This window comes from Pholcus phalangioides, unplaced genomic scaffold, assembly GCF_987345545.1.
Source record: "Pholcus phalangioides strain wild (caught in Gottingen) unplaced genomic scaffold, Ppha-v1.0 ptg000010l_1, whole genome shotgun sequence".
NCBI lineage: Eukaryota > Metazoa > Arthropoda > Arachnida > Araneae > Pholcidae > Pholcus > Pholcus phalangioides.
The window spans coordinates 26,704,726-26,721,128 of record NW_028301603.1 but is presented as its reverse complement, the minus strand read 5'-3'; the positions used below and the strand labels follow the sequence as shown (position 1 = coordinate 26,721,128).

The 16,403-nt window shown below is 43.5% G+C and overlaps 1 protein-coding gene across 1 annotated transcript in view; it reads left to right on the top strand.

The window, feature by feature from the left end:
• The window catches only part of LOC149081169 (adhesion molecule nephrin-like), a 50,095-nt gene that overhangs the window by 26,651 nt on the left and 7,041 nt on the right, over positions 1-16,403 (top strand). The window contains exons 14-18 of the mRNA XM_089237952.1: positions 452-703; positions 796-1,122; positions 3,744-4,043; positions 4,189-4,476; positions 11,860-12,045. Of these exons, the coding sequence (XP_089094078.1) occupies positions 452-703; positions 796-1,122; positions 3,744-4,043; positions 4,189-4,476; positions 11,860-12,045 (1,353 nt within the window). The remainder of the gene's footprint in view (positions 1-451; positions 704-795; positions 1,123-3,743; positions 4,044-4,188; positions 4,477-11,859; positions 12,046-16,403) is intronic.

Below are 16,403 nucleotides of genomic sequence, written 5' to 3'. Positions count from 1 at the left end.
GACATCATTGAAGGTTGTAACGTGTGCAACTGAGTATCAACGTCTGCTATTACACTTCTCTTCAGTGCCCTAAGAGTCTTCATTCCTATGTTTAAAGACACCGTCACGTTATATTACATCGGTGCTCAGAGACCTATTGTAAATGGTCTTATCCCGCATGCCAGTCATTATAGAGGTACGTCGTCGTTCTTTCCGATTGCCAATAGCATTAGTAATGAAAGAGTCACACGTCTTATAAAAGGCAATAATGTCTGGAGTCAGGTTCCGATAGTGAGACGCAAAGAAACACTGATGAGAATTTACATAAGGCTGAATTATAAGTCGATCAGAAAAATGGTGAAAACTCTTGTAAGTTTGATATGAATTGGCACAATTTTTAGCGCATAGAGAACTCACTGCCATGTGAATAGCCCCCCGTGAACCATACCTTTAATTTTTTTTTCTTTTCCAGACAAGCCCGTGTTTTCACAGGCTGGACCCGTGGAATCCCAAATCAAGGAAGGTGAATCTTTTACGCTCGACTTGAAGGCCGAGGCGAACCCGAACGAAATTTCATACTCGTGGTCGAGAAACAACGACACTCTGTTCGACGGTCCCATCCTGAACCTGACGTCCGTGTCCAGGATCGACGCGGGCAAATACGTCTGCCAGGCGACTAATGACGTCGGGACGTCCCGCATCACTCTCGTTCTGAAAGTGCTTTGTGAGTTTGGAAACTTCCGACGTTCGAGTGAATGTCAAATGTGAGGTGTCAAATGAATAGACTACGACCCTAATTTGTCATTTTCATTTCAGTTGCTGCGGTCATCGTGGAAAAACCGAGTGATGACGAGCAGGCGACCTACGTCGTGTCTGAGCCCGGCAGTAACGCTCGGCTACAGTGCACGGCGGAAGGGTACCCTCTGTTGGAGGAAGCCATCAGCTGGAAGAGGGAATCCTTCGACATGGCCGGACGCACGAGCACCGCCACAGCCAGCCAGGAGCCGCAGCCGAACGTCGTCAGGAGGACGAGCACCCTCGTCGTGAACGCGGTCGAAAAACAGGATTCCGGAGAATTCCTCTGCACTGTCAATAATGGAATCGGCGATTCCGATTCTCGGAAGATCGTCCTACTCGTCAAGCGTAAGCTCATGATCAATGTCCCTTTTGCGTTTAACTTATTAGGCGGCTCAGTCGCATATCAACAAACTTTACATTCATACAGGTGAGGAGCAAATTTACTCTCGTGATTGAGTCTGTGACAAAGGTTACGGAAACGTGCCCCCCCCCCCCGACATTTCACCCGAAGCACGTTCCACTCCGAGATTTCACCCCTGGTGGGGTCAAGTCAAGATCCACTCACTTGATCCCGTCCGAGGCGAAATCTCGAGGCGCAACGAACTTGTGAAATGCCGGAGGCACACGTTTCCGTAACATTTGCTATCTTCGTCATGAACTCAAGGACGAGAGTAAAATGACTAAGTGAGTGGGTGAGGGGACCACATTTGTGACTAAGTGAATGATCGTATTAGTGACCAAGTAAGTGAATGAGCGAGTGATCGCATTAGTGACCAAGTAAGTGAATGAATGAGTGAGTGGGTAAGTGAATGAATGAGTGAGTGGGTGAGTGAATGAATGAGTGAGTGGGTGAGTGGCCAAGTGAGTGGATGAATGACCACATTGGTGATCAAGTGAGGGGGGGGGTGACTGTATAAATGACCAAGTGAGTGAGTTAATCACCTAATGAACGACCGAGTGAGTGTGTGATTGAGTGGCTGAGTTATCGACGGAGTGAGCAAGTTTGTGAGCATGTACGGAAGACTCATGTACTCGGTCATTCATAGGGTCACTCACCCACTATTTTGGTCATTCATGCAGTCACTCACTTGGCCCTGTCTGGGTGAAACGTTCGGGCCGAAACGTCCTGGGAACGAAATTACGAGGCGAATTTTCCGGATACCGGTAACAATACGTTACCTTTCACCACTCATTTTGACCAATCACGGGACGCTAAATTTCTTTCCCACTCATATCAATGTGAGGTTTGCTAATATGCGTTCCAGTCAACTCTTAGACAGATGCGATGTGTATAATTGTGTTGCATGGTTTGAAATGTGCGATATTTGGCGTAAGTTGGCCAGATGTTCTGGCGTCGTTATTTTGAGATCTGGTCACCACACGAGCATGGTCCAGGTCTTCTTCGGTCACCTGCTTATATCTCTTCATTCAGACAGAGGCGGCGTTCCATGATCTGGTCACTACAAGTGCATGGTTGTAAGGAAATAAACTTTGCCAACGAACACGGGCTGGTTCAAGTGAACCGGCTTGAAGCTGTTGTATGCGATATAAAAAAACAGACACCTTGTTCACGTATGGACCAGTGTATCACACTGGTTCTAACGAGTGCCGTTTTAAGGCATGGGCCCACCAGGGCACGCCAGGCTTTAAGAGGAAAAGGCCTCACAAAAATGAGATCTGGTTGAAATTTTCAAGAATTTGCCTAGCAGGGCCTCGGAAAAATTACTTGGCCCGGGGGCCCATGATACTTTTAAGAAGGTACAAGTTCGAACGAGTAGGCGATAAATCTCTAAAGCGATGGCCACACTCGTGTCAAGGCTGGCCCAATACGTTCCATGGGCAAGTAGTGTGGTCACTACACCATTGGCTTGACAACAGCGATGGTAATCTTGTCAAGCAAAAAAATTTCCCTTTTATCTAAATTTTCCCCAAACATTCCGAAATTGTGCTGCCATCTATCGGTGGAAATATGTATTCAAGTATTTTACGCAAGAAAAGTATTTGTTTTGTATTTTATATTTTTTAAAACAAAAATTGTTTTGTTTGATGAACTCTCAAAATTTCCCACAAACACCAAGAAATCTCCCATGTGGGACAATTTTTCCCATGAATATGGGGAATTTCCCACTAGTTACCACCACTGATTGACAAATGTTGCAGGCTGGAAGGTATTGGAAGGCTGGTCGGGTAACTTCCAGCCTCCAACCTCAGTCAAAGGTACCACCTATCTTCCAATCCGTCTGGAAACACATTAGTCGAAGAACGTCAATAGTCCCAACACAGGGAGTGTTCTGGAAGCAAATATTCGCCAAGGAAAATTGGGCCAAGCTGGGCCGGTGTGAAGCCAGCCTATGCCGCTGCTAATTCTTTGCATCAGGGAAATGCAAATATTGGAAGCAAAATATTTGCGAATGACTATTGGACCAGGCAGGGCCGTCTTAAGAGCATCATGAGCCCTCGGGCAAAGTGAATTTTTCTGAGGCCCTACCTTGAAACTTCTTGAAAAATTCAACTACTTCTCGTTTTTCTGAGGCCCCCCCGGGACGTGCACGGGTAGGCCTATGTGCGATTGCGGGCACTGGGGCCAGGCTTGACACGAGTGTGGCCATGGCTTAACAATAACCTCGGTTATCTTGTAGCAAATCAGCCAAATACAGTAATTAGATTTGGTGGTCGTGATCCCGGTTCGTTTGGTTTAGCTCGGTTCAGCCAAACAGCCTTGGTCCTACCTACCTACCTACCAAAAAAAAAAAAGCATTGCGGCCCAGACTTGGCATGGCAACCTAGCAGAATTTCCCGCACAAAAAAACTATTTAGTGGCTACTAAAAATAGTTTTTTTTGTGCGGGGGGCATCGTCGCCCCGTAAAAAAAGGCTTGACTAGTCGGAACTCGACACGTCGTTCGCACTGATATTGTTATTTTTAGTTGCATATATGAACGTACTTGACCTTCTCTTCTCTGGTAGATACTCCGGCCATCATGGATTACGATGAATATTCGACCGTGTCGAGCGACAGGAAAGTGGAGACTCGACTCCAGTGCAAGGCAGTCGGAGTGCCCGAGGTGGAGTTCTCGTGGTCCTACGAGGGGGCGAAGGTCAGCGACGGAGATCGGACCTCTCTCGCCAGGGAACGCGTCGATCACCACACTTGGCGATCAACGCTCACCATAAAGGACGTCGGTCGCAAGGACTTTGGCTTCTACAAGTGCATCGCCAGGAACGAAATCGGATTCGACACGGCCAACATCACTCTCGAAGCCGACAGTGAGTATCGTCCATCTCTCTCTCTCTCTCTCTCTCTCGCCTTTCAACCAGCGCCATCTTTAGCTAGATCTCTGGTTCAACACAGTGAATTGACCGCATCCACACTCCACTGTGTAATTGTTCTCCATTGATATTTTTTTCTTAGGTGCTCCCGATGCGCCTGCGATATTGAGGGTCGTGAACGCGACTCGCGATGCCCTACGGCTCAGTTGGGTTCCCGGATTCGACGGTGGCCACGAACAGGCCTTCAGGACTCGATTCAGACCTTACAACTCGCCAAATTTCAAATACATCGACGTATATCCTGCCAACTCTACGTCGATGTGGATGACCGGGTTGGAGAAGAACACCACCTACGAGATTGCAGTCATGTCGATGAATGAAAAAGGTGACAGCCCCTATACGGTGGACATCGTCAAGGCAAGAACCCTCGGTAAGATGATGATGGCAACCAGGCTACGTAATTAGTGATTCCAGACGTTCGTGAACACGTTATTTAGCACAAATGTGACTAATTACGCTGTTCCTTGCCAAGAAAGCAAAAAGTCACGTTACCAAGCTACTACTACTACACCAGGAGTGCACAACCTCCGGATCACCAAAGTTGTTCGGTAGAAAGTATAGAAACACACAACACGACAAATAACTAGGCTGACCATAGATCTTTCATAAAAAAAAAAAAAAAATACGGGATATTTCCAAAAAAACGTTATTAAAGCAAGTAAAGTTGTCATTTATAGACGAAAGAATCGTTAAAGGCAATTACAGCCAAAAAAGAAAACATTTTTTTAGTAATGTATATCTAACGTGTTTTGGTGCCCTATAATTTGGCGCCTTGTGCAATTGCGCTAGTCTCACCACCCTAAGACCGCCTCTGCTTCCCCGTACATAAGCGGATACATGTTCTTTGAATGAGGCAGGGTTCATCAAAGTTGTCCATGGTGACCAGGGGGGGGGGGATTGTCTACTTTTGCCTCGCCACCTATGCTGATATCATTTTTCGTGAATCGCGGAACATCACCCCCGTTCTTGATTTTGTGGGGCCCCAGGTGCAACCTGATCTGGGGGCCCCCGATTGACCCTACTAAGAATGGGGGGGATGGTTCACTAAAATGAGCAATGCTGAAAATCATAACGTTTTTTTCTTTCTGGATCAACAAAAACATAAATATAAGATACGGAAATGAACTGTATTCTCAGGCAACTGGAAAAAAAAAATTCCCATTTAAAAGAAAAAATCCCACACATTCTCAGATTAAAAAAAAATCGCAATAAAATTCAGCATCACATATTTTAGAATCACTAATGAATAAAGATGTTCCGAGCACACCGATGTTCCGCTTTAAACGAGCACCTCTCGTTTGAAGTGGAACTTTTCTTGCCTTCATTCTCTCGAACTTATCAATAATACATTTATGACATGAATGTCGCTCTCCACTTGTTAATACAAGATATACGGAAGACTGGATGTTGTGAAGATATTTATTATTTGAGATGTTAATTTTTTTTAAGGAAGGAAAAAACTCATCACTACCTCTACCGGGAGTCGAACCCGATGTTAATTTTTAAAAAAAATTAACATCTCAAATAATAAATATCTTCACAACATCCAGTCTTCCGTATATCTTGTATTAACAAGTGGAGAGCGACATTCATGTCATATATATAGCCCCCTGGTGGCTCGTCGTCCATGAGCTATTAGCTGATCGGTTTCACCGTCCATTGCACGGTTCCGTTCGGCATATATACGCTCTAGCGAAGGAAAATCTCTATCTCCTCTGTAGCTTAGTGGTCAGAGCACTCGTCCGGCAATCGAGGGACCCGGGTTCGACTCCCGGTAGAGGTAGTGATGAGTTTTTTCCTTCCTTAAAAAAAAATTAACATCTCAAATAATAAATATCTTCACAACATCCAGTCTTCCGTATATCTTGTAATAATACATTTGTAACGAATCTATTTTCCCAGTATGGATATTTTTACTAACTCTCTGTGGCCTTACAGCACCTAATGCGTTTTGTTTGTTTATACGTTGTTAAAAGAAGTTGAGAAGAGAAAATCTATCTTCCAAGAGAAGAGAACGTGAGTTGGAATGTGGCTTCCATTCTGTACGGTTGTCTGTTTTGAGTGTGATTCGAAATAAAGGCTTCTTCTTTAAGTTCCGCAGTTTCCCTGCTTTAATTGGACACCCCTCCAATATCAAGGGTTTAGAACTATTCCGCCATCTCCCGGGAAAGAGACGCACCTCCTACACGACGTCCCCTTATAAAACTGGCGCCCAACGTCGTGGCTCGAACTCAAGGCAGTACGAAACGGACATTCGAACTCGGTTGTGAGGTTCCTGATAGTGCCTAGAAGAAATGGCTTACCTGGCCAAAGGTAAGAAACGTGATTTGATCCTACTCGCTCTAGAATTAGGAGAGGAAGTTCCGAATGATTCGCGTGTAGTAGATCTCAAGCATATAATAACAAAGTCCTCCGGTTATGAGGAAGAATTCGTGAAAGCCCTGCTGGCTACTATTATCGGAGAAAGAGAAAGAGAAGAAGAACGAGCCAGAATAGCCGAAGAAAGAGAGAGAGAGGAAAATCGCTCTAGAATCACCGAAGAAAAGGAACGAGCCAGAATAGCCGAAGAAAGAGAGAAAGAACGAATCGCACTAGAACGTTCGTTTGAACTTGAAAAGATGCGGTTGCAGCTTGAGTTTCAACGACTCTCGCAACCGGCAGAAGAGCCATCCGTCGCTCTCATCGATCAGCCCAAGTTCGACTTGAAGAGGTTGATCCCGAATTTCAATCCGAGTGAAGATGATATGTCGCTATTCCTAAAGTTGTTTGAAAGACAGCTAAAATTCTTGAAAGTGGAGAAGGTGAACTGGGTTGCGTATCTGCTGGGAGTTTTGCCGAATGAAGTTGCTAAACTCACTGCTCGAGAACCTGAAGATAAGGCCCATGATTACGACCACATCCGGGAGGTTCTCTTACGCCGTTTCAAGCTGAGTGCGGAAAGGTTCCTGCAGCTCTTCTCTACTCACAGAAAATCACCTGGAAGTACCTGGAAGGACTATCACTTTGAGATCCAAAGTTATTTTGAAGGCTGGCTGTCCGAACTGAACATTAGCAACTTTGACGAGCTGAAAGATCTGATGATTTCGGATCAGATGAAGAAGAGGATTCCACCTGAAGTAAAAGAACATTTTCTGGATGTTTGGAGTGAGTGGACTACCCCTGATGAAATCGTGGAGAAGCTTGATGCTTATGATAACCTTCGAAACAAAAAGAGCGACATCCAATGTGAGAGGAAGAAGTTGCAGTCAAAGCAACATGAGCCCCCTAGGTCCCCAATGCGACAAAGAGACTTTCATTCTAATCAACTTGCGAATCCAGAATCGGAAGATGCAGGACGTCATCCTGTCTTAAGATGTTATGGTTGTGGGGAACCTGCTGTTACCAAGTCCCGATGCCGAACGTGTAATCCTCCAACGGATAGACCAGGACCCAGTGTCAACGCTTTGGACTTATACAGTTTATCATCCCATCCTAATACGGAATCGAAAGATGCCAGTAGCAGTCATATCCTAAGATGTTACGGGTGCGGAGAACCTGGTGTCGTCAAGTCCCGATGTCGAACGTGCAGTCCTGCCACGAACACCCCAGAAGTTAGTGTCGACGCCTTGGACTTTTACAGTTTCTCAACTGAGAGACGTCAAAGAAATGCTATCGAAGTCATGATCTGTCATAAGCGTGGAGCAGTGTGTGCTGACACGGGTGCCACACATTCGGTGGCAGGGGGGAAACTATATCATCTCCTACAAGAACACGGTTTGCCCTTTTACAGCAAGACTATCGTTATGAGACTAGCCGATGGATATGCTCGTAGAGCCGAAGTCCTAACTACGACTGTGGACATTAACGTCCAAGGTAAAGTGATTCCCACCGAGATGATGGTGCTACCACAGGCCAGAGAAAACCGAACCCTTCTCGGTACCGACTTTCTCAGTGATGCTGGTATCGTCCTGGATGTTCAGCAAGGAAAGTGGTACTTCTCTGAAGCTCCTGAGAAGCGACATCCGTTCGTCCAAAGCCCATATGAAAGCAGTGCTCTCCTGGCACTACCTGCTGAGTCACCCTCGTGTCGACGTCGACTTCGTGAAGATAAAGGTAACCACCTTACTTCTCAGCAACGAGAACTTGAATCATTCCCGCCGGAGTTCAAGCGATGCTTCAAGCCAGGGGGAGGCCCGATACCTTTCATCGAGCAGCGAGAACTTTATTCCTTCTCAGAAGAATCCCATAGATGCTCCAAGTTAGGGGGAGGAAGACCTTTTCTGAAGCACCAGATCAACAAGAGTGGTGATGACATGGTATACCGCTGTGAAGGTGGCCCTAGAGAAGACTACGAAAAGTGTCGTGTTTCAAATTCTCACTCGGCCTCGCGAGGAAGGCATGCTTGCTATAACTGCGGTCAACGTGGACACGTTGCCCGAAGATGTTGGGATCCGATAGTGTGTTATCAGTGTAAAAATCGTGGTCATATTGCTCGTAACTGTCCAGGCAGCCACACTGATAAGCTATCCAGCCCAATTGGTAAAGTAGCCAAGCAGTGTGAGCTGTTGAACTTCATTGTAGTGGAGAAGAGTTCACGGACTCTCCGCGAGTCCCAAAATGGGAATGATGTTTTGGATAAGATCAGTGGAACCGTTGAATCTACTCAGGAAACTGAAGATTTCCTGAACGGGAGGAAACAAGGACTCGTCTTGAATCCCTTAAAGCAGTACCGATTCCAAAGGGAGTTGACTCCATTACGAGATGCTGAGACCACAACCGTGGTTACCCGAACCCCAAGAGAGTGGCGTTCTTCAAAAGTGCATCCGAAACTTAGTCGACGTCCCCAGAACCGGTGTGACTCGAGGACTGAACTTCGACCTGAGACAAGAGTGTCCGCAGTTGCCCGGAGAGTCCCGTTCTGTTCGTCAGGAACTACACCCAAAGGAAAGATGGCTCTTACTGGCTCCTCGCCGAGACGTCGTCGGAGCCAGAGGGGGAGATTGTAACGAATCTATTTTCCCAGTATGGATATTTTTACTAACTCTCTGTGGCCTTACAGCATATAATGCGTTTTGTTTGTTTATACGTTGTTAAAGGAAGTTGTGAAGAGAAAATCTATCTTCCAAGAGAAGAGAACGTGAGTTGGAATGTGGCTTCCGTTCTGTAAGGTTGTCTGTTTTGAGTGTGCTTCGAAATAAAGGCTTCTTCTTTAAGTTCCGCAGTTTCCCTGCTTTAATTGGACACCCCTCCAATATCAAGGGTTTAGAACTATTCCGCCATCTCCCGGGAAAGAGACGCACCTCCTACACGACGTCCCCTTATACATTCATAATCTAACAATTGATCGTTTTCTATGGACATAAGTGACAAATTGCTCAAACGTGATAATGACTTAATAAATTGCTTAAATAATTCTTAACCCGTTGTGAGAAGTACGAACGTTAAGTGTACGGAGAATGAACGTTCACCGCTTGCATTGCTTTGTCTCAAAATAGTTTCTACATTGGGAAATGTAATAAATTATTAATGTCCGTCAATTAATAATTTATACGTATTATCGACAGGATCGGATACGTTTTCTTCCTTAGCATATTTGATGAAATGGAGAACTTCATCTTTAAAATACTTAATGCCGATATCATCGCCGTATTTTAACGATGACCTATCCGCACATTCAATAATTTCATCCCTTCTCATTGAAAAAAACCCTTGAAAATCATTCGAAACATCGCGGTAAACGGTGAATCTCCTGGCTATCTCAGATAAGAACACATCACGTAAAAATCACATTATGTATGTTAAGTATAAAAGGCTAAACGTGTGTTTGTTATTATTGGATGTTCCTCCAAACTGCAATTTTGTTTTCCTTATTCTGCCATCACTATCTTTATACGTAGTTTCTGTTCCCTGTCAGTAAATTTGATTCGTTTTCAATAACCTTTACATTTGTCTCTTACATCTATACATATAAAATTGATTTTCTGTGTGTGTGTTCTCTATACAAATTTACAATTTTAGATCGATCGTCGCCAAATTTTGCATGTATACAAAACGGGACCCGACTTGAACCATAGGCTACTTTGAAATTTCGTCAGAGTAGGGCAAATGTCCGAAATGGGCAAAAAACTGTCTGGCAACAATGGTTTTTTGGCCTCAATAACCACTTTCGGAACGTTTACTTTGGTTACCGTGGTTCCCTAGCAAAGCGTTTCAGACGTGGTTTGTCACTTCTTTAAAGCTACCATATTTTCAATACTCCCAATAGAGGCTTTTTGAATAGACGTCAAAATCATCATCAGCTTCACTTTCAAGGTCAGGCAAAGGTTGATCCCCATAGAAATCATTGTTAAAATTGCCGATTTATATAGATTTCTCGATTTTTGCAATATGAGTTCGCTTAGAGATACGAAGCCCAGGAGATTAAATATGAAGTAATTAGCCGGACCTGCTTTTGAGAGTTGGATATCCATGCAATAACATTGATTTCAACTTTTTATTTATATCTTCTCAAGCATGAAAATTAATGTCTCCGTATTGTCTTTTAATTCATTCATTTCTACGTTTCTTTAAATAAAGATTTGTTTCTTTCGTGAGTCGCGCAGGAAGTCCTCATACTGGTTACCTTAGAGACGGTTTGTATGTCCCTTACAAAGAGGGGGATATCACGTGATATAAGAAGCCTCATTGAAGAAAGAGTGCCGGGTATTATAGCTAGTTATTTTATAATTCTCTTATTAACGGATACTAAAAATTTAATTTTGGTTTTTGAGGATGGGGCACCCAACGATTCGCAGGCCCCCGCTGTGCTGAGGCCCCAGGCACGTGCCTCATGCGCCTGTGCGGTAATCCTCCACTGGGACGGAGTAGTGTCAGTGGGTATATATATCTATTCAAACTGAGTAGTATGAGTTGAATTCTACTGACACTCAGGGAGGTCTTAAGACCATCATGGGACCCCCGAGTCAATTGATTTTTTTGAGGCCTTCTAGGCAAATTCTCGATAGCTTCAACCACATCTCACTTTTGTGAGGCTCCCTCTTCTCTTGAGGCCCCCCGGGCCTGTGCCTTACGACGGCATTGCTGACACTACTCCGACCTATAGCGGTTTGGGGTGTATTTTAGCCTATTGTGGTGGACATATAATTGAAACTTATTTTTTACGTTGTTTGGACATGTAAAGATAATTGCGATAAAAAACGCGCATCTTTTCACCTGATGATCAAAAATAGGAACTTTTTTTTCATCTTCTCCCCCCACCTCCCACCTGGTCCATATATTATTTATACCAAGTTTCATCAAATTACATCCATCCGAATGGGTGCGTATACGAATATACGTCTAAGTAATGTCAGTTTATTTATAACCGCGCTGTACGCTAGGCGTAAACTTTCATCGGGTCCGCGCTCCCCCCCCCCCGCCCAAACATTTTTTTCCCTTCCAATATTTTGAATAATTCTACGTCTACATAAATTTTATGAACTTTTTTGAACGCACATGGGGGTGTAGTGTAAAGGGTGTCCCCTAAAAATTCGTGAATACAATTTTAAAAATTCTCAAGAATGGAAGGAATTGGAAACTTTTTGAATGTGCGTGCGTGTGTGTTTGGTTTGCAAAAAAGTTATTTTCTCGAACGGGGATTTTTTTTTTTTTTTTGGCACAAGAAAAATAAATTAGTTCAAATTTTTGTCGATAGAGGACGAATCCCTGGAAATATATAGTCCTATAAAATGCAGGGTGGTTATCAGTTCGTTTCTAAATTTTTCTAAATTTGCAGGTGACGAGATGGAGCGACACTCCAGCGGTTCAGAGGACAGCGTCGGTCGGAAAGACGGTGACATGTTCCGGCTGCTCGTCACCTCCGCTTCCATCATGTTCCTGATCCTTCTCCTGTTGAACATGTTCCTCGTTTACGCTTATTGCAAGCGGCGCGGACACTCGTCGTCGTCGCAATACAAATACGGTCAGTCCTTTTTTCTAAAAAAAAATTCTCTTTCCCCTGTGCGTGTGTGTGTTTCTGTCGCGAAAATTTACATTTTGTTAGGGCGTGGAAGCTTTTGTAATCTATTGGAAGATCAATTGTGCGTTCCGCCAAAGCAGGGATCAGACTATTTGCATATGACTGAAGTAGGTTCGTGGCACATTCAAAGATCACTTAGGCTGCCGGCACACTACGGTTCGGCTGGTGCGGCTGATCTTATCAGCAACCGTGGAATTTCGCGTGAAACACACACTGCTGTTAGCAACCGGGGTTTTTTATTTTTTAATGTCACGTGACATCTCGGGATTGGCTAAATTATTTTCGCCAAGCTGAAGTTGGCTCCAGTTAGCATGCAAATTCGTGCTCATAAGCTGCATTGCAGTAAAACCACCTCTTAACGGATACTCCCTCTTTTACGGACAAATAATAATTTACAATTGTATAATATATAAAAGTATGAATTTCAAACCTCTTTGTAACGGTCACCCATTTTACATGGATTTAATTTTTTTGTCCTGTTCGTGTTCACAAAAAGGAGGGGTTTTACTGTATATACTAATAAAAATATTCATGTAATGAATATGGGGCCCATAATACTCTTAAGACGACCCTGGCACCAGTCCCACCTGCTCCTCTCTAGTTGCGGCCCTGATGCCGTATGTACAGGGTGTTAAGCGGACCGGGGTAGCAAGTTCAGAGGGGCGGCAAATTTGAGTAATTCGTGGTCAAGAACTTTAAATTATAACGTGAATAGGGGGCAGAGCAATTCGAATAGCCAGCACGTGGCGAAGCCATAAATCTGTGTCTGGAAACGGATTTAGTGTGAAGCATGTAAATAATTTCGTATGAGGACATTACGTTCCCTTCGTGTCATCGCATCATCTGGAAAAAATCATCTGATAACTGATCGGGAGAAATGATAAACGAAGAAGTTTTTATGAAGTTTTTCGTTACCACGGTTCTTCGTGTTCATCACAACCAATTTACTAATCCTCCGTTGATGGATGTTCTTAGTATTATTTACAGCGTTATATCATGTGTGATTGAATAAATTTAAAAAAAAAATTACATTAAACGAAAATATCATATGTTCCAGTGGTTGCCAATTTTTGTGAGCTAATGGCCCTTTGTACCGTATTTCCTTCTCGTGCTGCCCCCCCCCATCTTTCCCCAGAACCTTCTACCCCGGGTGGGGGGGGGGCACTTTTCCACTTGTTGGTGGAAAATTGAACTGCAGCTTAATCCCATTATAGCAAACTTCCAAGCGACCGGATCACTTCGTTACAACGAAATTTCCTTGTAAAGGAATTCCAGGTTGTTGCCGTTGTGCCTATGTAAACTGTTGTGGGAGGTTAGAAAAGTTTTCGTTAGAACGCGATTTTCACTGTAACGGTATTCGTTAAAACGGGGTTAGACTGTATTTGTTTTTACTTCATAAATCTCCCCATGGTCTCATTGAGATATCCTGAAAATTTGGATGTACTCTGTTAAGCAGTTTTTGAGGAAAAACTACTCGAAGTACGAGAACTTAAACTGTAATTACCCATTATGTAATTATTTACACTCTAAAACGGAGGTCCTCAACCTTTTTCTAGTCGTGAGCACTGGCTGTACCCATCATCGAAAGGAGAGCACCCTTACAAGTTTGATCATACGTATGCATGAAAAATTAGGATGATTTTAATCCTCGAATGCGATTTGAACGAGGTAATTTGATTGAAACGTCGATCGAATTCTAGCAAGCAATTATTGGACAGGAGCTTCGAGAACTCCAGTTGCTTCAGGTAGCACCGTGGTGCTCGCGAGCAACAGGTTGAAGATGCCTGCTCTAAACCATTATACTACATCTGGTCATGTAGGGCCTATGTGAACAAGAAGCCCAGGGTCACGCGAATATGGGTGGCTTTAAGATGGCCTTGGTTCCACGATTAGCTTTGCTGAATTCACAAAGTAGTCCCTTCCCCCCCCTTTTGGTAGCAGTAAGCCGATCTGAAGCCGCAGCTACGCTTATTATTGGAACGCGTGAGGGCGCTTGCACAGTGCTGCAGTACATTACTAATCATATTTTATCCATCTCATTTCTTATTTACCAGTTCCATTAGTCAGCTGTGTCAACGAAATTTTTTTGTGCCACCATGTCTTCAGCAGATTCTGATTCGTTAATGGCTAGCGATAGTTATTCCGAAAAAATCATAAGCGCGGTTGAAAAAAGACCAGCTTTATATGACAAAAATATGTTACTTAAATAGTTTTTTATTATATGTTATTTAAATAAATTATGATGATTCCAGTCATCATGTATGAAAAAATTTGTGCGATTTAGTCACGAATCGTAAAAGCATCAAAAATGGGTCAACTTTTGGGTTGTCTTTCTTCAACTCTGAATTAATTTCAAACGGCACATATTGTTACAGAAAATAAAATTTCATTACATGAATATTTTTATTAGTATATACAGTAAAACCCCTCCTTTTTGTGAACACGGACAGGACAAAAATTAAATGCATGTAAAATGGGTGACCGTTAAAAAGAGGTTTGAAATTCATACTTTTATATATTATACAACTGTAAATTATTATTTGTCCGTAAAAGAGGGAGTATCCGTTAAGAGGTGGTTTTACTGCAATGCAGATTATGAGCACGAATTTGCATGCTAACTGGTGCCAACTTCAGCTTGGCGAAAATAATTTAGCCAATCCCGAGATGTCACGTGACATCAAAAAATAAAAAACCCCGGTTGCTAACAACAATATGTGCTTCACGCGAAATTCCACGGTTGCTGATAAGATCAACCGCACCAGCCGAACCGTAGTGTGCCGGCAGCCTAACACCTGCATTGTCTACGCTCTACGACAAAGGAGTTGCTCTTTTCTTCCAAGGTTGCGTGAAAACAGGGCTGTCTTAAGAACATCATGGGCCCCAGGGCCAAGTGGTTTTTCTGAGGCCCTACCTTGTAAATTCTAAAAGATTTCAACCGGATTTTATTTTTGTGAGGCCAATCTTCAAGGCCCGGGGGCGCCCATGCGTCAAGACGGCGCTGCATGAAAATGAAGGGATGCGAGGGAAAATCAAGACACTGAACTTGGCGCTTTTCAAGTGCTGCCAACTGAGTTATTAGTTCTGTATTTTCAAATTGGATGTCGGATTTTTTTCGGCGAAAAGAATAATAATCTATTTCCGAAGCAAACTATAAGCTACACAATTAAAATTATTACAGGCACAAATTTTCTTGTTCTTTAGTATTTTTATTATGCGAATTTCAAAATGTCTAGTTGTCTGACTTATATACTCTATTGCCCCCCCCCCCCACAGTCTGCTGTAGAGTCTTAGGCATGGGGCCTTTGCATTCTGAAACGTGGGCCAGGCCAGATTTTTCACGAGTTCTCACAAATGAATTTATAGTGTGGAAAGCAAGGCCGTCTTAATATGGTCATGGTGCCACCGGCCAAGTTATTTTTCTGAGGCTCTACGTAGCAAATTCTCTAAAATTTAAACCGGTTCTCATTTTTGTGAGCCCCTTTCACTTGACGCCCCCGGGCGTTAAGACGAGAATTTTCCAGGTAGGGCTTCGGAAAAATCACTTGGCCCGGGGGGCCTATGATGCTCTTCAGACGGCCCTGCCCCTGAGGGGGGGGGGGAAACGCGACTTAACTGCAAATTTATGAGTGCGTTTTCTTTCATGTATACATGTAGAATCAAACTTGATTATGACAGCCTTCATGAAATTATGTTATTGCTTCGCTCGTTGAAACTGAGAAAGAAGTAGGGTCGTCTTAATACATGAGCCGGGCCCCAAATAAGGGAGTCTCATGTTAAACAGAAGTGAAAAAAAAACCAACTATAAGATTCGGAATCAGGGCCGCAACTAGAGGGGAGCAGGCGGGTCTGGTGCCTTTCGGGCGCTGGGCGTGAAGGGGAGCCGAATTCACCTTTTAACTGCTTCATACCGTGCACCACCCAAGCTCTATCGACCTTTGTCAATTTCAGCTATTACTCCGAATGAGGGAGCTGTCGGGTGCTTTATTATGCATACATAAATAAGACATGGATATAAAACTCATATATTTAAAAAAAAAAAAAGTACACACGCACAAGATTTAAAAAAATTATAATGAAAAATTCCTATTATACAAAATTTATGTCCGTGGCTTTGTAGCTCTCTCTAGTGAGCACTTTGTTCTTTTCCATCTGGAGAAAAATTTCGTATTTGGTGGTCACTTCTTTCGGAAGCACAGATTTGGTGGATTTCTGGATCCCAATACGTTCCCAAATGGATTTTGCCAGTTGTTAAACTCAGTTCAAGAACTTGCAGACAAAGTCTTCCCAAACATTGAACAAAA